This window comes from Diadema antillarum, unplaced genomic scaffold (assembly GCF_040938485.1).
Source record: "Diadema antillarum isolate AM-2024a unplaced genomic scaffold, OU_Dant_1.0 seq00000738_RagTag, whole genome shotgun sequence".
Lineage (NCBI taxonomy): Eukaryota > Metazoa > Echinodermata > Echinoidea > Diadematoida > Diadematidae > Diadema > Diadema antillarum.
Genome location: NW_027271636.1, coordinates 287272 through 312848, shown reverse-complemented (window position 1 = coordinate 312848; position 25577 = coordinate 287272). Strand labels below are relative to the sequence as shown.

Sequence of the window (25577 nt, the reverse complement as noted above, 5' to 3'; positions counted from 1 at the left end):
ATTTTTTTTGACATTTTTGAGATACGAGGTCTTGTCACCCCATCGACGATATGTAATCCAGCTTTACAGGCTGTCATGACATTCCAGGATTTTGGATTGATACTCCTATCACAGGAAAACCTTGTTCTAAAGAGATTGCCGACTTAAATTTAAACAGATTTGACAAAATTTAACTTCGTTATTACTGGTATCAAGCCGTAAACATACTGTAAAAATGGACCAGCTAAATACAGTGATGAAAAATCAGGACAGCTGAATTACCTCATTCAAAGTGGGCCTCATTGTAAGCCTGCTTGTTATGAAGGGGTTGCCATGTACTGTCCCTTATACAGGTGAAGCGGGTACCCGGGTCCAGCGGGCGTCTCCACCGCACGGTGGACGGGGGCTGGGAGTGGTCCGACGAGGAGCTGGATGAGAACAGCGAGGAGGGTAAGGCGGCCAGCATCGGCCGCTCCCCCAGGGTTGGGGCCAACTACAAGGAGGCTCTGGAGCAGGAGATGGGAAAGAAGAAAGAAGAGTCAGAGGTGAGAATTAACAATTAAAGGACTGTACAGTATTGTTTAAGGTGAGGATTCAGCTTGTAACGTTTTGTGAGATATTTGGAAACCATTCTATGAAATGTTAAAAAGCATGCAATTCTAAGGGGAATCAAGAAATTGTTTGATGAAAATCGGTCTTGAAATGATTGAGATATCAAAAAACAATGTAAAACAAAGAGATCCTAATAAAAGCCATGGCCTGGCGATTTTATTAGGATCGCTTTTATGGATATCTCAGCCATTTCAAGACCAATTTTCATCCAATAAACATTGAATCGGTCTTGGAATTACATGCTCTGTCATATTTCATAAGAGGTTTCTCATTATCTCACCAAAAAAATGGTATAAACCTGAAGATAAGTCTCAACCTTTAATCTCCTCGTCTTCAGTCTCGTGCTCTGAGACTTTGTTTAACTGTAGAAGGTGTTTTCTCCTGTTGAGGATTTTAATTGAAATGTAAGGTTTCGAATGTCCAGTGTGTCCCTTATTATGACTGCTGAGCTCAAAACCCATAAAAAACAGGTCGAAAAAAGAATTCGAATTTGTCTATATAGCTTAGATCAGTAAGATGTAAAGCTTCAGAATGATATATAACTTGTTGAAATTGGACCATCCTAATCCATTCAAAAAATGCTTGAAATAAGAGAGATTTAGGAGGTGCAGTTTCATAGAAAAGGGGGAAAAGAGGATTAGGACCCTGAGGCGTGCTGTGCAGAAGTATCAATTTCCCATTGAAAACAGCACCTATCCAGATAAACTGCTTATATCTCATTTTCGAGTTTGTTTTTCACCCTCAAATTTTGACAGTAGATAGAAAAAAGATTACTTTCCCAGGTTAGAAATGCAAATGACTTACTGTGGTCCATTTACAGAAAATAAAGAGAAGATAAACTGCTGAAAGAAATAGAAGCATACAGCAGGGCTTGACATTAACATTTTCTCTGATGGCCCGTTCTGGCCACTAAAGTTTTCACTTTTGAAATTTTGGTGGCGCAAAAAAGGAATATAGTGGGCCAAAATAAAAGGAAACATTGAATTTCATTTTGAATCTTAGCTGCCCGATCAAACCACCAAAAGATAACTTTTTGGAAATGTGGTAGTTCAACATCAATTTTTAGTGACCCCTGGCTGCCAGGCCACTGCTAATGGCAAACCCTGCATACAGGCACCATCACCCTAGACTTTTCCTATTGTTTTATTTGAGTGTTTGAACCTTCCTTGGGTTTAATTGACAACATAGTTATGCAGGCAGCTTCATGCAGCAGCAGTTAGATAATCCTTGTATATTTGTGATGAATGTATTCCAAGTAAATCTTCATACTTGTATATAATGGATGGATCATGTTGACATAAACTTGTTCCTCTGTCAATCCGGAGCAGAAAATTGAAGAAGCAGCTATGAAATCTATCGATGCGACCAGCCCAGAGCCAAACAGCAGTGGCGACGGGACTGAGGTCCCGCTTCACCTTGTTCTACGTCTGAGGTGAGATCAGGTTGCTGTAATGATTTTAATTGAAAGCTGCCCTGACCTTTATGGGATAAAATCTTTAAATCTCAAATTATATTGTTGTATTTATTTATTATTTCTTTTTTAGTGATTTTCATATTTGAATGCTTGTCTGTGACTGTGTTTGCAATGAATGCAACATGTGTTGCAACCTCAAATTCCTTAAATGTGATTACCAATATGAGTAATAGGTTGTTCTTTTCAGAATTGATTTATCATGCTGTGCTGTAAACACTGTAACTGCATGTACGCTACAGTTGAAACTCATTTTAACCACATCAGGGTCCCGTTTCATAAAACTTGTTACAACTGCCACATTTCTAGGACAAATTTGCTCGTAGCCAATCAGATGCATGGATTTCAGTAGCTTTTAACAACTATCACAAGTTGTCACTGATAACAAGTTTTATGAAATGGGGCCTGGATGCAGTGAGATACCTGATATAACGTGGCATTGTTGCTGGTCTCATTCCTTTCATATTCTTCTGTTTCTATCCCTAATGTAATGAGGTACCTGACATAGCGAGGAAATTTGAGTGGTCCCAAGCAGTTCGTTATAAAGAGGTTCCCCTGTAGTGCTGAGTAGTGCATGTGCCTATCCATAGAACTCCAGGAGTAAGTGGGTATTTTGTCTATTTGTCTGTCAAATGACAGGAATGCCACCAAGGAGCTGCACGACATCAGGTTTGACTTCCGCATTGACCAGGACACGCCCAACGGTCTCTCCCAAGAACTGGTCAAGGAGGGGCTGGTGGATGGAAGGGACGTCATTGTAGGTCAGTCTGTCATGCCTTGGTGAAGACTAGAGCTGCAATCAACCCTGCAATTAAATCTGATTGTAGCCTTTGGTCAAGACTGGTCTCCTTATATTTTCTCTACTTTGCTACCCCCTTCCTATTTCAAAATGTGTTGACTCATTGATTGTTGTTGTTGAGGTTTTTTTGTAAATTTTGTAAGTATGTATTAAGTAAGTAATGGCGAATATCATTTTTACAGGTAAGTCTTTTGCTTGTTTATGGAAGAGCGTTTAAACTTCAGGCTAGTCTGTGACATCCTGTCCATGAATGGATTTGTTTTTGAGACTTTTTTTTTTGCAATTATTCACTCTTAATAGATTTGAGAAGATGTCTACATTTTGTCACTGGAATGCTTAGCATGTAACTGTGTTCAGTTATCAGCATTGTCTCCAGGGCTTATTTCATATTTGATTTACCTCATGTTTAAGCAATATGTTTGTTGAAACTTGTCATTTGCTTAAGTTTTTTCTGAAGATAATCACCAATTGAAACTGCAAAACATCTTCCAGCAAACTGTGAATGAATTCAGAAATATTTGGCAGATTTGCCACTTCTTTGAAGTCTTATTCTGTCTTCATATTTCCTTCTTCCATCTAGTGGCAGCAAACTTGGAGAAGGTGATTCAGAACAGGGAATGCAAGTCTCTGACTTTTAGACTGGTGAGTATGCAGCTCTATGGAGGAGTTGGCTCATGCAGCCCTACTCCCCTCCTCCCCCGCCCCACCCCACGACAAAACAATGTGACTTAACAAAAACAAAACAAAGCAAAACACTCATAACACCATACTCAAATGAATGAATGAATGAATGAAAATAAATAGGTAGGTACATAAATAAATAAATTCTTATATACATACGTACGTACGTACGTACATACATACATACATACATGCATACATACGTACATACACACATACATACATACATACATACATACATACATACATACATATGTAAATAAATAAGACATATACCTTAGTGGTTAAACCAACAAATCACTCCTAGTAACTTGTGAAATAGCGACTTAGTCCTTCAGAAGGGACTTAAAGCTGTCCGTCCTGTGGTTACTTGTTTCCAACACTCATTATGTCTTTAGGGACCACGCAAGTAAAGCAATTCAATCCAAACCAGACAATCCATCTGTGAGTGAATATGCAATCTGATGGAAAAGCTCAAAGCGCGTCTAGGTCACATGATTTTGATGTCACTGTATACACTTCTCTTCGTGTCCTTTGTGCCCAGATAGAGCAAAGACCCAAAGGCCCGAATTCACGAAGGTGGTACAAATGAAACCATGGTTTAAACCATGGACAAACACCATGAAGCGCAAAGTGTCACACGGAATATTTTGTTACGAAATAGTGTACAAAATGACCATTTCGTTATCATTTCATGGACGAAATGTTCATTTAGTTACAAAATATTGTCATTTAGTTACAAAATAATCATTGTATCGACGAAATGACTGATTTCGTACCGAAATATTCCATGCGACACTTGGCGCTCCATGGTTTTTGTCCATGGTTTAAACCATGGTTTCATTTGTACCACCTTTGTGAATTCAGGCCATAATGTTACATATTCTTGAACCATGTTTGGATGGATATATACAAATTCTTTCTTGCTTACAGAATGTAAGAGAAGATATATCCCTGATATATTTCCATAAAAGGTATCTCTCATAATTACAATTACCTTCCCTCCATACATCCATTGCACCATTATACACCTTATACCACTTTCTTCTGGATAGATATGATTACCATTTGAGCAAATCATGTGTGGTTTGTTTGTTTGTTAGTTTGTTTGTTTGTTTGTTTGTTTGTCAAGTGAGCCAGAGATATTGTTCATTAGTCAGTTTGTTTGTTAGCTGGTCAATCATTTGGTGTTTTTGTTTGTTTCTTTGCTGTGCCAAGAGTCTTGAAGACATTGGCATCCCAGGCAAACAGTACAGTGCTTGGCTATCACCCCTCCTCTCCTAGATTATCTCTTGTCTCACTTTCAAAAGCAAAGGGTTAGAAAGTACAAGATAATTTCGTTTTTCTTTTAATGTCATTTTTCAAACATTTTTCCCCTCCCTGTTGCACATTTTTGACTGCAGCAACCAAGTTCCCACATACTCTTTATCACTGTGTGCTCTTCACCATTTCTCTGGCTGTCTTCCCCCAGAACTCTGGCTGTGGAGTGAACGAAGTGCCAGACGACAAGGCCCTCATAGGCTTCGCCAACCTTTCTGTCAGCTAGTCTCCCTTCAAGTCACTCCCAAACACCGGCCACCTGAATGTGTTGATGTACAGAGAGCTCTATAGAATCAGCAGGAGGCAGTGTGTAGCTAGTGGTGAGATATTCCTCATCTGCACTGTACCTTCAAGGACTAAAATGGTAATGGAAAGTGAAAAATAAAAAGCATTTAGGATGAAAATTACTCTTCAAAAGATAGCTATGTGTAGAAAGAGAGGATTCATACTACATCTTTACATGCGAGAGAAGAGCACGACTTTTGACCTGTAATATAGTGGTTTGTTGTTTCTTCTTTTTTCAATACATTGATCATGAATCCGTGAAACCTGTGTGGATTATTTGCTATCCATGCACCATACTATTGTGAAAGTGCCACTATCTTATCATTTGATACCAAAAATGTTGCAGTTTGTTTAGAGGATTTCTCACATAGCTAGTGCCTAGTATTGTGGAAATTAAATGGGAGTGAAAGTCGAGTTTGCATGGCCAAGGACCGAGGCAAGTGAGGTTTATGTCCGTAAATCTAATGTCCAGTAGTATTTTGTCCCCGAGTGTGATGTCTCATACAGTCAGTGGGTGTGCTCATTTGAAACCAAACCCTACCTCACGTCAGATTCAAATCGGCACTGTTATCGAAGGAATTTTGTCACTGCAACTCATGAGGTCCTCTGTGAGGTAAAATATGTTATTACTTTGAGTTTACACACTTGTCACTCTACCAAATGCAGCGAAAGTTGACTTTTTGTCATCCAACTGCAGTTTCTGCTGGTTGCATCTGTCATCACTTGGCCATATTTTATCCACGTTACATGGTGATTGTCAAAGTAGATACGCTCTCATGGAATGAGAAAACTGCTTGTATAATAGTCTTTTTTGTGTTTCATACAGGGGGTTTAGGCAAGCTCATTCCCCATAGTACTTACATCAGTTACATGCATGTGTATGATTTCTACTCGATGCTAGCAATTTCAATATCCTTTGTCATAGTCAGCGAAAGAGACAAAACTCAAACGTAGACTGAGCACTTTAACAACCACCCCAAGCACTCTTCAAATGAAGCTACTACAGCTGCTTAATTCAATATTTTGTCACTATATTATAAAAGGACATTCTGACGTTGTCCTACAGCATTCTTCCTTACAGCCTTCTTGTAATATCATCTCATGAAGGTTAAGAAAAAAAAACAAAAAACAAAAAAAGAATTAGCCTCTGTTTGTTATGATAATCCCACATATAGCAAGGACTCTCTCGTACTCTCCCGTGGTTCGAGGTAGGCCGTGCCTAGTATCAGATTGAAATCTGATTTTAAAGTTGTAGAACGTTAAGCTACCGATTCTGGTGAGTGTACTGTGATTATGATAAAGAGACACAGTAGCGCTAATGGCAAACATGATGTATGAAATCATATGTGTGGTAGCAATAGGAAAGAGATGTTCAAGTTCAGGCAGTCATCGATGTTATCTTGCTGTTGCTATGGAAACTGTCAATCTGCTATGCACTCGTAATTTTTATAGGCTTGTTAAGATAACAGTGGCATTATTTCCCCTTGTATACAGACCATATCTTATTCCATGCATTAAAAGGGTGTATAATCTGTACCGGTACCGGTAGTCTTTCTCATGCTAGAGCTATTGATGTTTTAACAGAGGAATGTGAAATTGGAAAGATTGTACGTAGGGGCAAATAATGGCTTTATTTTCGAGGTTTTATAGGATTGTTACAGAGCATTATGACATGATTCTTGATCAAATTGACAATGTGATGTCAGAACACAGCAAACAAACTTTATTGAATGTTGATTTGATGAACGAAAGATTATAGTTCAGCATGTATTCCTTATCAGCTCTTGAGTAAACAGTAATTGTTTAGAGTGTAAAGAAGAGCACAGAAGTAAGCAGTGTGCAATCAAAGAAAGATTTAGTCGTAGGTCTTTGATACAGTTCATGGGCTTCAATCAATGCTTCATAAGAAATATTGATTATGGCTAATGATGCTGTGATAAGAGTTAATTCCTAAAGCCAAAGATTTGTTGCTGGCAGGTTATGTCTGTCATGTGAAAACATGTACACGATATGCAGCAGAATTTACTTGTTTTCATTAAAATGATTATTTCTTTTTTTCATATAGTCATTTTAAAAAAAAACTTGTTTTCATTTTGAAATACAATGATCGAACATCAGTTCTTTGCCATTCTAGCTTGATAATGTATTACTAAACAGTGGGATGCAGAACTGCATATCATATAATTTGCAATACCATATCTTGTGCATAGACAGTTTGGGAGGACATCAATGATTAAGGTTGGGTCAGTGAATAAATAGAAAAAAATATCCCATCATCTCTATCACAATGTCTAATGTATTCTTAAGTATCCATGTATCTAATTGCGACTTGGATCATGTTGCACAGGGCTTAACATATCTATATGCTACCTGTACCTTACTCATTAATTCCCACTTTCGGATGTGCTAGTCTAAAGAGGAAGGATTTTTGGCAGAAATAAGTGAGACAAAATGTTTGCAAAACGGTGAAATTGTGACATGGATGAAGAGGCTGCTCTGCTTGTTACAATGTGTGACTGTACAGTGATTGCCGTGTCTTTGTTCTGTGCCGTGCTCGATCAATGTTGATGATCGTCTTTTACAATAATCGTCGCGTCGTGTGATTGTGGAGTGGTGTCAGTGACGTTGCCAAATTGATATAGTAACACAAGACTGATTGCTGCATTATAATAGTATGCAAAATGACTCAACAGCTGTTTCGGGGAGACTGACAGTGTACATTAGGTTTTGTTTTTGCACAAGTCGTCTTTACAAGTAGCCAGTGTACGCTGAGGCTATTATCTGATATTCAATTTGATCAAGATATCTAGCTACTAGGGGGATTTTCATTCCCTCGCCAACTTCTCAACTTGTTAGAGTGTCATCTATTACAGCTTTTGAATATTCTTCTCTTTTTTTTTTTTTCAACTATAAGATCGCAAAATGGCTACTTGCTTATCTGTTATTTCCACCATGTCTTGTATAATGCAGTTATCATTGTAACCTATTGACTCTTTTATGTGCCAGGTTTGCACGCTCGACTCAGTCGACGGCGTGCCAAGTTCGCACATTTTGCTTGAACGCACAAACCCGCCCAAACCGATCGACAGATAGCCAAATGCCACAATGCAATGAAAGCGTTTATCACAATTCCATTCCTGTAACTTCAGCTTGCATTTAATGCGGTGATTGACTATCAAGCCGAGTTTCCTACTGGATTTGCTAGTAAATTCTAAGTTATGGCCACTGTTTTGTATGCAAATGTCATGCCTTTACAATAATGTATATGTAGCTACTGGTCATTGGAAAGAAAAACAAGCAGATTTATCATGCAATTTATATCAAAGCAAAGTATGGCATTTTCTCTACGTCGTCAGTCATTACGTGTTGTGGGTAACAAAAATATATAGATGTTACACAGATTTTATCAACAGAATGTTTTCCAAAAGCATGATTATGTTGCAGTCTCAGAATAATGTGGCACACTGGGGGTTTACACCGTGGCACATAAAGAGTTAAACAGGGGGAAAAAAAGAAACTCCCTAGGTTCTGTGAGATACTGTACATGTATGTATGTTTGTAATTTCTGTTACACTGTAGTTTCATACTCTCCTTTAAATACTGTACTCAAACACAAACATGCGGGCACACACACACACACACACACACACACACAAAAGAAAAACAAAATAAAAAACAAACACATACGCATACACACACACGCAAACACACACGCAAACACACACGCACACACATATGCATGTATATGCACCCAAAAGCCATACCGTATTAAAGAGATTCCTGTGATCTATATACCCCAAACCTTTGTGTATCATCACGTATAGAATTGTGAGATATCAAGATACAGCTGTACAACTTTGCTTTGGCGAGTACATGATGTATGAGGGGTGTCTTATATATGTCTCTATTTCTTTCCCTCTTTGTGATCTGTATGCATTATTTATCCTCTTTTTTTTTCTTTGTTAACTTCCTATATCTCCTTTAGAAAGAGCAAGATTTGTGTTCAACGATGTATTCAAACTCATTTTTGTCGGCTCCTTCTGACCAGATAGTTTTGCAGTAATTTCCATGTGATGATCCATCAGAAAGGTTTGCATTGTGTTCAACACACATTTAATTGTTTCCTGAAAGGATGTGAGGGAAAGTTGTCTTTTCTTGTGATCCATTGCCATGTACAGTTATTTGTGGATATATTGTATCCATTTTGAGCAGTTCTCTCTATACATATTACATGCAAGACTCTAGGACATGAGCAGAGAGCGCAGATTCCAAACTTACACTGTATGAAGTCTCACGATTTCTAAAACAATTGTGTTTGTATTGCTGTTGGTCGTATGAAAGTAATAAAGTGAAAGCAAAGCTGGGAATAAGTTCAGTGTGGTCTTCACTTGTATGGTTCTTTGTGGTGTTAGTTTTAAAAGGAGGTTTAAAGAGATGGAGTCGCAACATTATTCCCTTGGAGCCAGCCTTGAAGCCGCCACTCAAAAATGTTGGGAGTACAGTATGTGCCAAACTATATCTGCCCCACAGATAGCAAGACAATTGATTCATGTCTCATTGCATAATGACCAGCCATTCTTTACAAGTTAAGAAAGATATTTTTGACTCTGTGATGGTAAATAGCCTACTTTCACCATCTCTGCTTCTAAAACATTAGCGATAGGCCCATGGCCGGCGGAGCCGTGGGGGCTGTTGGGGCTCGGGCCCCCACACTTTTTTGTGCATCATACAAAGGAATACATAAGGTGTCATCACTTTGGGCCCCCACACTTTTTTTAACCCGGAAGTACGTAAGTGGCACTAAATAGAAATATATGGAAATCTTGAAGTGTGAGTGCGGTAAGGTTATGTTTTTCCACTGAAGACTTTTTTTTTTGTTAGCTGAAAAAAGAATGGAAATGGAAAGGGAGAGATGAGCTGAGGACCTTTTTTTTTTTTTTTTTTTTTTTTTTTTTGCTTGTCAGCACATGAAACCCGGAAGTGGGCCCCTACACTTTTGAAAACGCTCCGCCGGCCCTGAGGCCTACATAATGGCACAGACACAGGGATATACAAACCAAAGTTTGCATAAAGGTTGATGAAATAAAGATCAAAATTACTCGACGGACAAGTCCGGACGCTATGACACATTCATTTTTAAAGAACTATATAAGATTATATCACAACAGTTTATTTGTGGAAATTGATTTGAGAAGTGCCCCAATCAGCTTTCCAGGAGGGTTCAGTTTCAAACACTTTTACAACCTACAGCTCTGATGAACACTTTTACATATATTTGTGGACGGGATTTACTTTCATTTATATGTTTTATTGTAAGGTGAATAAACAAGCAAAGTATTCCTGACAGTGTGGTACGAGTTCAAAGTGAATCTTCAGATTGCTCAGAAAGATGGCGGCATCAAGCCCTTATCAAAGGCGCAAATGCACCTGTGGTATTTTATTTAATTCTATTGATATATATATATCTAGATATATCTATATCTGTCTATATATATATATATATATATATATATATATATATATATATATATATATATATATATATATATATATATATATGGGGTGGCAACTGTAGACTTCATAATCCATGCAAACACAGGTTTGGGTTGTAAAGCGTTACAATCGGATGTCTTAACATTCTCTTCACTTTGAAGCCATACTTGGCACCGCTCTATCTCCAAGGTGAATTTTGGAGATCAAGAAAAAGTTTCACATTTCACTAAATTACAAGCTGTATTTTCACGTAAGTTTTGAATATAATACTAGAGTTATTTATTTACAAAAGTGAGGGGGGATTCTAAGTTATTTCTGTACTCCTCGTGATATGCACATTGATATAAAATAGAAAGTAAGTCTGCTTCTTATATTTCTTCATGATGCGCACATTTTCAGAAGTTAGTTTTCTATCTCTTTATCTAGCATATTCTGTCTTCAAATAAATAATTGCACTATAGCGTGTTCCAGCGTGTTTTTCTAATTTTTTGTTGTTTTTTTTAATAGTGCGTTTTGATGTGCTGCTCTAATTCAAAGAACCGACATTGATGGTGCCAGCACAATGAAAGAGAGAGCGAACTGCAACCGTGCAGGGAGAAGTCTTTCGTCGTGATTTCTGAATGCCCTCTTTTGTCAAAGCACCAGCTGGTGCTGTACCACATGTAAGTAAAGGAAGCGAAAGCCCAAATATAGATGTGGATTGAGTAAAAGCAACAATTTTAGTTAAACACATCAGAGAAAGTTTGAGAAAAATCGGACATTAGACTCAAAAGTTATGGGTTTTTAAAGTTTCGGTGCTGTTATTGCTGGATAAGGAGACTGGTACGCTTTGTGACGTCATATTAGAGAAGAATATAAAGACAATATGAACAAAAAAAATCAACATATTTTCACCTTCTAGCAAAATGAAAGAGCACTTGACTTACCTCTTTCATAAAGTAGGGGTAAAAAGAAATGACAGTATTAACAAGTCGATGAAATGTGTACTTTTCATGTTAAATTAAATTTTGCGTATTCTCCTAATATTTTCTTTGTATTGTTATCCTTAATTACGTCATGAAGTGTAGGATCTTCTTGTCCAGCAATGACGACACAGAAACTTAAAAAAAGATCATAACTTTTGAATCGATTGTCTGATTTTCGTCAATCTTTCACTTGTGCTGATATGTGTTCTACTAGCTAACATTGCTGCTTTCAATCAATCCACATTTGTATCTGGGTTTTGACTTCCATCCTCGGCGGTGTCGAGCGTGACTTCTAAGGAGAACAAAAGCTTTCTTCATCTGTAACACCTACCCGGTTAGTTCACTCTTGTGAAGTCAGAGGTAGACCTACCAAGTCTCACGCATCAAAGGCTGAGACTTTCTGACGCTCAAGCTCTTTCTCACCGTAATCTCACGCCACATGAAATAAATAGATAAACAAAACAAAGAAAGAAAGAAAGAAAGAAAGAAACAAACAAACAAACAAACAGATTTCTAACGTAAAAAAAGAATCACATTTGGAACAACTTTTTTTTTTTTTTCATTATCCTTTTTCACATGAACTAGATCAATGCTAAAGGCTGGGGACACCTTCCCCTCTCGCACCTCGACTATGGAAGCCACCTGAAGGGACATTGAAAAATATTTTTTCTCGTCTCGAAATTTGAGTCGAAATTCACAATCATTTCACAAATATTCGTGAAATATTTGTGAATTCGTCGAAAAGTCATAAATAAAATTGTTAACACGCAGATAATAGTTTTGTAATTCAAGAACTATAGAGGGCGAACGACTACAGCGATGCAATGAAACAATAAAACACGGGGAAGGAATGTAGGAAGGGATATCAAGATCAAGAAGTGGGAAGTGGTAACAATTTTTCTCTCTTTCTCTTCTTTCTTTAAAACAACAACAACAAGTAGGAAAGATGGGGAAATTTTCTAAAGAGGACCTGATCACTTATTCATTTCATTATCATTTCATTTTCATTTATTGTTTCTGCATGGTATAATTCATAAACGAATCACTTTCGAAAATATACACGTTAATTCATCATTAATCATGGCTGACTTTGCACATGAGAGGTGAGGAAATCATTGTGATAGAAAACAGAGATATAAAGGGGGGGGGGGATCAAAGTATCCCCATACCGTAAGATCCCCAGTAAGCCGGGCCTCATTAAACACACAAAGAAATCTGAACGTCATTTAGGGAAAATGTTGAAAGAAGTCACAAAATCGAAGGAATGTTTTTGGCTGTTTCTGATTATCTTTTTAGTAGCTTTGAAACGCGAGAATGACAATGAACAGACCGGTGCGCATGTGATCAAAATATCGTACGAATCGTACACAGATCGCACATCTTTGCGCGGCTGCATGATACGTAATGAGGGCGCCCTGTCGGACTGTCTATCCACAGGGTGGATTCCTAGCGCATTATGAACCCATTGAGGAACAGATGATTCATGCAGTTCGTCATCACTTCGTGCATATCGGTGTATCAGTGTACATTATTTTTGTATCTTCATCTCATTGCCAGCGCCATCTGTCGGCAGACGCATCCACCTTTACAAGTCCAGTACAATCTCTCAAAACATTCAAGCTTACACAAAATAGTACACCTAGATCATTCAACACTAGCTTATGACATTAAACAAATTTGAAGTATCAAAAGATGCATTATTGAGCCATGCGACTGCACGAAAAATAAATCTTTCCTGAGTCAAACCTAAAGTTATTCAAGGGTGGAGCACGATTCAGAGCGATCACACGATAATAGTCACACTTTATACAAGGTTATAATAATTCTGGACAGAGGTTGACATTGAGACAACAGTAAAAACTTCCGGCATTTTTCCTTCTGTCTGTAGTGCTGCACAGGAAACGTTTTGTTTTGTTTCTGTTTTTGCACCTATACACAAAGCTCCTATTATGTTGGCAAATTGTAGAAGCATAGCGATATGTATAGGTGGATAACCACAATGTTAATTTTCATTCAATTTAATTGACAAAGTAAATGCGCCGTATTTCAAGCTCCATCATAATAATGACTGATATACCCTCTGTCAAAAATTCGCAAGTTAGCTATACCAAGGGAATGCTGAAGAAAAACCTAAAAAAACACCCAACAACATCACATTCTGAAATAAACATGGCGACGAATCGAATCACTCATGCAATTTCAGAAGTTGAAGACCCAAGTCCGTTGTCCCGTCGTGACGCGTCGGGCCGTCGTCTGGCCCTAGCCTCTGTCGTCCGGTGCCTTTGATGTTAAAGGTGAAATCTAGCTCAAGTTAGTCTGATAAGAAAGAGCAAAATATTACAAGTTCAACAGTAAAATTTTGATTGAAATTGGGTAACAGATAAGGAAGTTATATGATATTTTGAAGTTTCACTAATATTTCAGGAAACAGTTCTTGAACGGTCAATATGAATAATGCAAATGGCAAAGTGAGCATGTCATCCCCTCACAACTTGCCATCTAGTTTGTACATAAAATTGTGAATTTCCCGTTTTTCATTCAAACACAATCATGCCCGAGGCTCAAATCCTGGTATATATAACTAATCACTATTCTGAAGTTATTCAACCAGGAATAACATCATGTTTCACACTTCAATGTTAGAAACTTTGATATTTTTTTTCATTTTTTTTTTACACGATCAATGGAAAATTGGGAGGGTATGACATTTTAGCTCACTTTTTTGCATATTCATATTCACTGTACAAGAACTGTTTTGCAGAAATAAAGCAAAACTTCAAAATGTCATAAATTCCTTATTTTACCACGTATTTTTTTAAATCCGATTTCAGTCAAATTTTTACCGTTGAACACGAAAGATTTACTATTTTTTATCTGACAAACTTACATTTGGACCGGATTTCCCCTTTAAAAGGACTGTGGACAGTCAGTTGTGTATGAACGATTTGCGTTTCCCTGTGCAGTCGGCACTCCAGGCATATAAAGGGTTGATAGTTTATATTTTATTTCCCTCGCTCTACTTTTTACATTCTTCTTCCTCTCCCAACACTCCCTCTATTTTTCTCTCTTCTCTACCTCAAAAGAAACTCTCAAAGAAAGAGAGAGGAAAAAAAAAACAACAACTACAGAACGCTCCAAAAATGGCAAAATCGGATAAGAAGTAAGGAAAATATGAGATTTTGAAATTTCACATTTCTTTTAAAGACATTTCTTGACCACTTGTTATGAATATTCAAATGAGCGTGTTAATGTCATGCCCTCACAATTTTTAATGTACATTTTTAAAGAAATTCGGAAAAAATGTTATTTTTAGCTAATACAGGTAAAAGCAAATTTCCCATACCAAAATGTATAAGAGTTAACATTTGTTCTTTTGGATGTTGGGTGGTTTTAAAGCAAGTTTTATATCAATATAGAGTTGGAATGTGAGTCTCATGGCCGGCGCAGCCGTGGGGGCCCACACTTTTTTTTGCACCATATACAAAGGAATACATAAGGTGTCATCACTTTGGGCCCCCACACTTTTTTCAACCCGGAAGTACGTTAGTGGCACTAAAATAGAAATAGATAGAGATTCTGAAGTATGGCGGCGGAAAGGTTATGTTTTTTTCTCTGAAGACCCTTTTTTTTGTAACACCCGGGGAGAGAATGAGCTGAGGACCCCCCCTTTTTTTTCGCTTGTCAGCTGAAGAAACCCGGAAGTGGACGGGTAGAGATGAGCTGAGGACCCTTTTTTTCTTTGCTTGTCAGCTGAAGAAACCCGGAAGTGGACGGAGAGAGAGCTGAGGACCTTTTTTTTTGCTTGTCAGGGAAGTGGAGAAGAGATGAGCCGACGTGTTTTTTTTTCTTCTTTTTTTTTGCTTGTTAACTCATGAACCCCGGAAGTGGGCCCCCACACTTTTGAAAACGCTGCCCCTTGCCTGAGTCTTTTGCCATTTCTGTATACAAAATGAATAAGAAGTTGTGAGAACATGACATCATCAACTTGCTGATTTGTTCGTAAAGACTATAGTCAAGAAGTGTTTTCCGAAAAAATGAAATCTAAGAATATCATAGTTCCCTTATTTCTTATCCGATTTTGATCATTTTTGCAGTGTTCTGCAGGATTTTTTCCTCTTTCTTGAGAAATTTATAACATTTTCGAGTCGATCGCTTCTTTAACAGCGTGACCTTTCACCCCCTACCACACGTACAGGTATCACAGTTTGATCACCGAAGTTCAGTGGCGTTCGCCCTTGAAGAATTTGTCTTACATTGATCAGAGCAATATAAAATCTGAAAATGAGCTAAAACTCATGTAACATAAGAAGGGTTGGCTGACTAACGTACAAGATGAATCAAGAAAATGCAAACCATTTTCTTAAAAAAAAAAATCCTCACATATTTGGGACGTACACAGGCGGGCGTACGGACAACCGGATATCCGTTTTGTGCTGATGGCATAGGCCTAAACAAATATTTTTGGTCGATGCTATATCAGTTGTATCTTCGATTTTACTCAGTTCACTAAAGTCACCATGTCCACATATTGTCACGGCGCATTCAGATGCTAACCCCTCCACTGAGGCCGATTCAAAACATAGTGCCATCTTTTTTTTTTATTGTTATTTTTTGGGGGGGAACTTTTATTTTTTGTCTATTTTTGTGTTTTATTAAGATGCCACTGGAAAACAAAATCACATCCGAGGAATCAAATAACAAATATTTTTGAGTCAAATATTTTGAGAGTAATCATCTAACTGATAAATACAAATTGTACTCGTGAAGTATAGATCCTTGCATGTTTCTTCAACCGCATATTTTCTCACCTGCATTTTTATTTTTATTTTTTTTTCGTAGAGCTTTGAAAAGTGCGCATAAGCTGGGGCGTATTGGGGAAAAGTACGCAGAGTTGTGCCTCATATTCTGCGGCAAGAGACGATAGAGTCCGTCAATAATATGTAAGCGCACACTTCCTTCAATCTCCAAATCCCGAGATAAAATGGTTTTAGTTTAAGAAATATGTTGAATCAATGAATGCGGTTGCCCTGTAAATATCACAATTCACATAGCAAACTTGAGTAGATTTAGAACAATTCAAGTAGTTCCAGACAATTGCTTCCTCTTATAGAACCAATGAAATTGAGGCTTCATGACGTCATAATAGTTTCTACCAGGAATTTAACGTTGTAGCCCGCTAAGCGGATGAATCGCAAAGGGGTTAAAAGCAGTGAACAGGCTCGTTGTTGTTTGCTTGCTGTGACGCCGAACGTGTAGTTTGACGTGGTGCTACGTAGACAATAAGGTGTCCATTCCCATCGCTTCTACGCTGTGACGAGAAATACGTAACCGGTAAGTACTTGCCAAAAACCAAAACACAAAAGCATGACATTCGCGACATGTCGAAGGGTGCATATCGTACCCCTTGTTGGGCTGCTCGATAATGTGATATTACGGACGATTGAATGATATTTGGTGTTGCATTTATGGTTGATATGTTATGTGTGAATGTTCTCAACCGTGTTGTGCATGGTGTAGTAGTTGTCGTTGTGCGTACATGTTGGAAGGACAATGGCTTCGTCATTTCTGAGGTGTTCATTTAGCGTGTAACGAGAGGGGACGGTAGTAGACGACGCATACGCGTTCATTTAGTGTGTGGCTTTGAGGCGATGCTGCTGTGAGGCCAGTGCGGCGCTTCCTGTTGTTCCTGCAACCTCTGCCCTGCCCTGGGTCGTGGATAGTGACCCCTGGGCTTACCCCATCCTCAAACCCGTTATAATTGCAGCTATCACAACTTCACTGCCTGTGTTCAGTGATGTTTAGCTCGTAAAATTAGTTATTATGCTTTCAAGCGGTAGTTGTTGTACATGACCTACACAACAACACCTACGAGTCGAGTGTATGTAGAGAAACAAAAGTAAGCCCTACATAGCATTGTGTGTGTAGTAACATTTGTCATTACATTCATTGAGTGCATTCAATGAGGAACGTACACACGTTGACACAGTGAAGGTCCTACAGGACGGGGGGGGGGGGGGGGGGGGGGGGGGGTATACCGCCTACACAGGTCATCAGAGCAAAGACGTGGTGCTGGCTCAAAGTGGCTGTCGATCAATTGTGCATAGACAAAAGACGGCATAGAAAAAAGTTTAAATAACGTCTGTAAATAACCTAAAAAAAAAAAAATTAAAGACATTTCTGTATACTGAAAGGAGGAACTTTTTGGCAAGGGCACAGGGCTGGCTGCATGCGGGCACTTGGTCCGATGGTCCCAGGCTAGTAAAAATCACTGTCGTACCAATAACTTTTTCAGGAATTCAACGGTAAAAAATGGAAAGAATGTGTATCAACACTGGACTGATGGACAGGTTGGACCAGTAGACGAAATGGGTTAGTGTGCAGCCATGTCTTTCGTTAAAATATTTGTACAAGAGCATTTCCAAAATTGTATAATTCTGTACATTTATTGGTGGTAACTATGTGGCAATGAATGCTTGTTAGCTAGCAAGCAGACCAGCAGCTTTAAGTCCTCTCATAACTTGCATAATATATGAAGGACTAGCATTGTGATGCTGGTATTAAAATCCCTTCCCTTCCGGCACAACCAATACCATTTCCTATGGCCAGAGGATTTGGACTAGGGACCTTGTCTTATTTGGCTATTAAAGCGGCAACAGTTCACTATAAAGAAGCCTCCTCCCTTTGGCAATCTTTGCTTGTGACCTATGAATTTTGTCAAAACAGTCCAAACACATATCACAGTGGGTAATTTCATACCATGAATTAAAGGGAATATCATGAATTAAAAGGAATGCCATGAATTATAGGGAAATATCCACGTTGATATGTTGCTTTGTATGAAAACAGAAAATCAAGATCAAATACCTGGTACTGTTGATGGGTTACAATTTGGGGAAAATCAGCGATGCATAAAAAAGTTATTAACTTTACAAGTTTTTACATAAAGAGCAAGCCATATTGACAACTCTGTGTTGTATATATGCTCTCCACTGGGTTTGTAGGCCTACACAAATTCACCATTTTTTTTTTTTTTTTCCAAGAGAAAATTTTATCAGACCTGTTCTTGGTTTACAATAAGATTATACTTTATGTGTTTGCATATCCCCTTCAGCTGATGGGTTCTGTCTGTGCTTTTGCATTTAGCGAAAACCATAAAATTGGTGAAATTTTGTGCACAAAGCTAATGGAGAGCTGCTCAGCACCTACTGTACATTTTGTAGATTGTAGAGAGTTGCCAATTTGTCTTACTCTAATAACTTTTACAAAAATTCATACCTTTTTATGTGTCAGATTTTTCCCTCAAATTTTTAGTGATTTATAACTGATTTTTGTTTTTATACAAAGTAACTTAATATCAGGATAGAATGTCAAAAAGAGGTTCAAAAACAGTGTCATCTATTATGAATGCTGTCCCAGAAGTGTCTGTATAGCTCCAGGGCTCTGTTGCATAAAAGTTTAGATCAAACATATAACAGTCAGAAAATCAAACGTAAGTCTCTATTAAAAGTACCCGGTTCTGATTGGCTAATACCTGACTTATAGATGTTTGACTTTCTGACTTATGTTTGATTGCATCTTTTATGCAATAGGGCCCAGGTCTGTGTCAAAATATTGCTGTCTTTACCTCCTGGTATACATGTACAATATAATATCTCACTTTTTCTGTTAGGCCTATATTTGGGGATTAAACACAATTTCTATAAAGTAATCTACCGGTATACATTGATGATTGAATGAATGCAGCATTACTTATTAGTAGAACACATCAGCGAATTTTAAGGAAACTCAGACAACCATCCATTCAAAAGTTCTGAATTTGTAAAGTTTCATCTGGACAAGAACAGAAGATTACACCTGTATCTGAGATTGCACAGTAGGGAAATGATATAGAAAATGATAAAATTCCACTTAAAATTTTAATTTTTCTAGCATTATATACTGATTAATTCCCCATTATAGCAGATGAAAGATATTAAAAATATAGACCCGCTAGTCTTTTAGATTACTGTGAAATTACTGTGTGTGTGTGTGTGTTGGAGCATTTACCTTATGTGCCAGGTTAAAAGAAAAATGTATTATTTGTTTTTTCAATTTTGTTGTCACAAAAATCCAGTTATAAATTCATCTCACGAATAGCAAGCATACAGACTTGAGCAGGGATGATATCAAAAGACACACCTTAACAAACAGACATGAGAAATTTAGCTCTTCTATGCAGTGGACATTTTACAGAGATGTGAATGGCCAAACATATCTGCACAATTTGTACACCCATTTACTTACCATTAAGTTGATGCAAAGTGGAACAAGGCAGAAGGAAAAAGACAAAAATGAAGAGATTAGATGATGTTTAATTTTCTTTTGTAATTTTATTTTTCAGACTTTTTTTTTCAAATGCTAGCCGCTGCAATGTGACAAACAACCTCTATATTATTAAGACATTTCTAAGACTAAATGCACTATCTGTACTAATACTTTGTAGCCAAGTATGCAGTTGTCACTGAGAGCACATGGGGTCTATCATCACATAAATATGAAAATTGTGTGTATGGACTTAAAAATATGGTCACTGTGGGAAGTATTTCATTGACTGTGACTGTTATGAAAGGGGAGAATGGAATTTGGACTTGATTTGCGATGTTGAATTTACATCAGCGAATTTTGGTTTATTTATTGGGATTGTTTTCCAATAGACCCATAACTTGCTAATTGATGATATCACTGATTGCTTGATGAGTCAACCATTAGTGATATCAGAATAGAATGATCAATAGCAGTTTAGAAAAAAGTTTCTATTGGTGTTCAGTTTTGCTTTGTGTTGTAAATGTTCCACTGAAGTGCTGCTCTCAAAAGCTTTAATACTTTTCACCATACGCATGTACTTTACTTACATGGTCATTGTGTGCAATTCCTTCTCTATCCACTAGGAATTACCATTTGTAGGGCCTATGATACTGGTGTCTAAAAATGGTGAACATCTGTTATATTGATTTGAGGGTCAAAATTAGAAAAAGAACAATTGAGAAAAATTTTTATTGAGAAGACCAATCACTCTTAGAGTTAACTCAATTCACCATCAGAATCGACTTCAATATTTCTGTAGCTCCATTGATTTTGCAAAGATCGAAATGGAAAACCAGGGGTCGCACTTAACTTTTTTTTTAACTAGCCAGGCGGACTACTTAGAATCAATTTTGACACTGAAGCAATATTTTGGCTAGCCAGACGGACTAGTTACTTCAGAATTTTATGATTTTTAGCTAGTCCGACATGATTTTGGGTGGCCAATGGCCAGCGGACCATCGCCAATTTCGAACCCTGAAAACCTGTTATGGTGCATATCATACACTTGCACAACTAAAAGATTAAACTAGCCACAATAAATGTGATATACAGTAGCAGTCTAGTGAGTTTGAAATTGATACAGGGGGAGAGTTTTAGGAGACGAATGAGTAATCCCCGGTTTCTAGAAATAACCGTGGCTCAAAGGAAACCATTCATTACAAGGAAGGGAAGAGGCGCACAGGAAAACACTGGCATGGAAGTCGAACTTACTCACGCTGGTCTGCGCAACCAGTGGTATGTGGTGTGTGTTCAGACAGTATGGGACATGAAGTTGCAGTGCACCTTAGCGAACAGCAGGCCTCCCTAGCTCAGAAATAGTACTCAATGTTCAACATTTAAAAGGTTTGTTTTAAGATGAGTAATCAAAGAGGAGCACACCTTACGCGTTAAACCAGTCTTCCATGTTAATGTAATATGCCCTTCTCCTCTTTTATGTCAATCTTAGTGTTTTATTTGAAACCCTTCTGCTCCAGCATGCAGCAATTATTTTCTGTATATATCCCCATGAAACAAACTTCAGTGCAGTTCTTCATCTTGCCTGGACTAACAGATGATTTGTTAACTACTGGAGATTCTTTGAGAAGAGCAGTGTGCAGTAATGTCTGCATCACTTGTCAAATGTCAAATCTTGGAATTATCTGCAGAAAACCTACAGGTACCGAGAATTCTTATAGAGAGATGGACAGATACACATTATGTATTTCCAGGCCAAGCACATATGTTGGCAAAATGTGAAGCATAAAAATGGAGAAGAGAGTTCTCTCCCCTCCCTCCCCCGGGGCTCCCTGTCTCTATCCTCCTGTGAACAGTATCCCAAGCTATACCTAGGACCATTCAGGGCCTGTGTGGTGACAGGAGCACTGAGTGATGTCACCACTTTTAGAACAGACGGGCTGAGCCCGCCCAGGGTCCCAATTACGCCAGCGAGGGAGTCATTTCCAGAGCTCCATGCTGACTGGTCGGAAAAAGTGGGATTTTTTTCCCTCTCTCTCTCTCTCTCTCTTTTTATGTGTTCACGAAGTCAGAGTGAAGTCAAACTCCACAGCTACTTACTTTGTAATTTAGGCACTGGCGTCTTTCCAAGCAATTCCGTTCTTCTACTGCTCAGGGGTGTTGTCTCTCAGTCTGATCACAGCAGTGTTGTTCCCTTAACCCTTTTAATGTCACAGCCAGGAAATGGTTTGCCATCCTGTGTTATTTCTACCAAAAGATCTGTTTGTATTTGAAAAATAGACAAAAAACAGTGAAGAGGTCACTGACATTTATGTGTCTTTTTGGTTCATCTTCAAAAATGAGTGTTGAAACTTGGGATTATTGTGAGATGTAGCAACTTATCAATTTTATTTCTAGTAAGCATACTTAAAATGATCTGTTAAAATGCACATTCTATTTTATGGGGAAATCGGGCATAAGAAGGGCAACCATGTGTTTTAATATATCGCATGAAATCTGTTTGAATATCGTGAAGAATTTGGCTTTGCATAAAATAGTTAATACTGTAAAGCTGGGTAAGAACCCAGCATGTTCCACCCACCTGCAGTTTTAATATGGCGTTAGTAATGCAAAGTACATATAAAATATTCACTGCATTCTGAGAAATGGAAAATCAGAGCTCCGCAGTCACTTGGTGACGAGCAATTAAAAAAAATTGCTGTCATTTATTTTCCACATCATCGATATAGCCCCCAAGCTTTTCTAATTGGATTAAAAAGTTTTTGCTGTCATTGCTACCCTTTCCCCTTCATCGTCCCGCTGGTGTAGCTACAATGTAGTATTCTGACGTCACGAGAAGAGTAAATTGGTGTCAACTATTCCAGTATAGCCTCAGACTAGTCTTAGAATCAGACATGAAGCTAAGTGTACAGTGTATGCTTTCTGCTTTTAGTACTGCATCATTCATGTATTGAAACCAAATTCAACATTTTGTGTTGGACAGACTTTTAATGCTGATAGTCTGAGCATAAAGTACTTTAATAATCTTTTGTTTTATCATGGGATGAGATAAATTGCAAGCTTCCTTTTCATAGCACTGTACATTGGGCTTCCGGATAGCTTGGCCTACAATGCATCAATGTGCTGTAGAGGCTGCGTGATGTAGACTAGCCATTGTAGGTTATTCGGCAGCTGGCGTCCGATGGTGACGTCACTGCTACGTCGATTTGCTGGAGAGCCAGCCGAGGGCCGCTGCCTCATTCATGGAGAGCATCAGAGCCTTGGGGAGGGAGTTAATTTAATGGCATCATGTCTGAGAAAATGATGAAAGTAATTAATAATGCCAACTAGGGATGCTACGTGGATGTGATCATGCATTTTTGGTCGATATTACTTAAATTGATCATACTATTAAGACCAATGTGGAAAAAGATCAAGGAAAAGACATTCTGACTTCAAATGATGCTATCTCACAAAGTCTTTTATTATTGGGCAAGTCCAAGATAATGTCCCCTCAGATGCTCAAAATTTGTCTTGATTTAATCGAAAAGTTATTGATATCATGTTGTAGCCAAAGAGTTAAATTATATATTTCCAGCAAAGAAAATATAGAATTATGCAAATTTATGTAAGAAATATGACCTTAATTTGCATAAAGTAAAAACAAACCTTACGTATGGGACAAATTAAAAATATCCATATAAAATCAGTTGAATTTGTCCTTGACCTAGTTCCTTTATGGACATGACCCCTGTATGAGCTAGTATAATTTCTAATTGGTAAGACAAGGTCAGCACATTAATTATGCAAATTATGCACTTTCCCAGAACGAAGTGTCCCATACGTAAGGATTTGAGTATGTTTTTTTAAGTTTTCTCTGAAGATTTCTAACATTGACCAATCATACTTCAGGAAGTTCTAATTTATTCATTTTAACTCCAAATTAGCAAAACTAAATGTGGAAATTTAATTAGTCCTTCGTCTTATAACTAATTAAAGTTTGCTTACGTATGGGACAAATGCCTTACGTATGGGACATTACATGCAAAGTGAATGGGAAAACCGCCTTTTGACATGGATGCTATATGTCCTTACGTTTGTTTGGTTAATGGTTATCTGTGCACCTACTCTGAAGGATATGTCTATATATCTGCCTCTCCTACTCAGATGACATCAGGGAGAGTGTAAGAACAGCATTATTGAGTCATTATATGATTAAGAAAGGAAAATAAAGAATATTCATTTATTTTCTTATTCTCATTACAGGCTGTGCAGCTGGTCTTCAATTAGCATTCCTCCCTTTAACATTTTGATATTGGATATTTTCTTAATTCAGTTATCATTTTCAACTTTACCTCTCTACAAAATGACTTTGTCCAAGAGAATGGGATTCTCTGAGTGTCATTTTAGGTGCAGTACATTGTTCAGCATGTACTACAGGCTGTACAGCCTCAAAAGGGAAATCAAAACAATTGTGCTTGTGGAGCTCATCAATGACAACATTACAGGTCTTACTGAATAGAAAAATCACTTGGGGTGACAGCAGGTAACTTTGTCATTACTAGAGTTGATACTGGATAGCAAAGGAAAAACCCTATGAGAATACTTTTTATTTTGATATGATGTTTAATATTTCAACTGCACACCCTCAGAATATGTCATGACTTATCAAGGTCATGAACATGATTTCTGAAAATCTGGTAAAATGAAGACTATAGTTTACATTTACCATGAACCACAATATCAATACTGGTTCTCTGGTTGGAGTGCTAAAAACACAAACCACACAAAAAATAGGGAATTCATTTTTTTTTTCTATTTTGTGTTTGGGGAGACAGATGTGCTCTGAGACACCTTCATCAAATCATACTTACTTTGTACCCCACATCTACACAATTATCAACATACATTCCAATCTGGTAGTGTATGATCAAATGAGGTTATTAGAATTTATCAAAATTGTAAGTTTTGGATCAGTGAGTTACTTAAGTGTTTCAAATCTAGAATTACATTTTCTCTTAAGATTTGAATACAAATGATAATCTTTCCTGTTTCACTACACAAGCATTATGTACTGTATGTACAAAGTAAGTTGTATCAACACAAATTTTGTGGTCTTTGGTTTCATAGACTTGAAGCCATGCAATTTGAGAAAAAAAGCCAGCATAGGTACATACATTCTTTTATCTCTTTGTTCTACCACGGCTTTTAAAGTCTAAAAGTTTCATTAAAATTTGATTGATTTTGCAGAAGCTAAAATTCACGTGGCAAAACATGATGATTACAGAGCAAAATGAATTACTCTTGTTGTTGTGTTTTGTGCTGCATTTCAAACAATTATAAAGCTCTATAAAAACTTAGACAACTTGCAAGGTAAGCCTAGAACTACTGAAAGTACCCACTTCAAACTGTATTTGCAAATTACACTGTACATGACATTTGATTTTACAGTTGAAATTATCAAGACTACAAATTAGTCATGGTACATGTGCATGTATGCTACATCACGGTCACAAGCTACTGTAGAATTCACACATCTTTTTTTTTCAATTGATAAAAATATTGACCAGAGTATTACAAATGGGCTAGAAATAGAGTGTCAGTATTGTATACTGTATCTGTATGTTAGACATCATGAGGACAGTGTTAATGCATGACAGAATCCAAACTAAGATATTTAATTGTAAATTGGTAA

General features: G+C 37.6%; 2 protein-coding genes across 3 annotated transcripts in view; both read left to right on the top strand.

Annotated features, from left to right (window-relative positions):
* LOC139738361 (STE20/SPS1-related proline-alanine-rich protein kinase-like) overlaps positions 1–5247 on the top strand; it is a 29388-nt gene extending 24141 nt beyond the window's left edge. The window contains exons 9-13 of the mRNA XM_071648999.1: positions 333–524; positions 1920–2023; positions 2702–2823; positions 3442–3503; positions 5014–5247. Coding sequence (XP_071505100.1) covers positions 333–524; positions 1920–2023; positions 2702–2823; positions 3442–3503; positions 5014–5088 — 555 coding nt within the window. The 3' untranslated portion in view covers positions 5089–5247. The remainder of the gene's footprint in view (positions 1–332; positions 525–1919; positions 2024–2701; positions 2824–3441; positions 3504–5013) is intronic.
* An 11612-nt stretch (positions 5248–16859) lies between these two features.
* Positions 16860–25577, top strand: part of LOC139738360 (cAMP-responsive element modulator-like) — a 55948-nt gene continuing 47230 nt past the window's right edge. Inside the window, exon 1 of one of the 2 annotated variants that reach the window (XM_071648998.1) lies at positions 16860–16936. The gene's annotated coding sequence lies outside the window, so the exon portion shown is untranslated. The remainder of the gene's footprint in view (positions 16937–25577) is intronic. The other variant, XM_071648996.1, reaches the window with a different exon arrangement.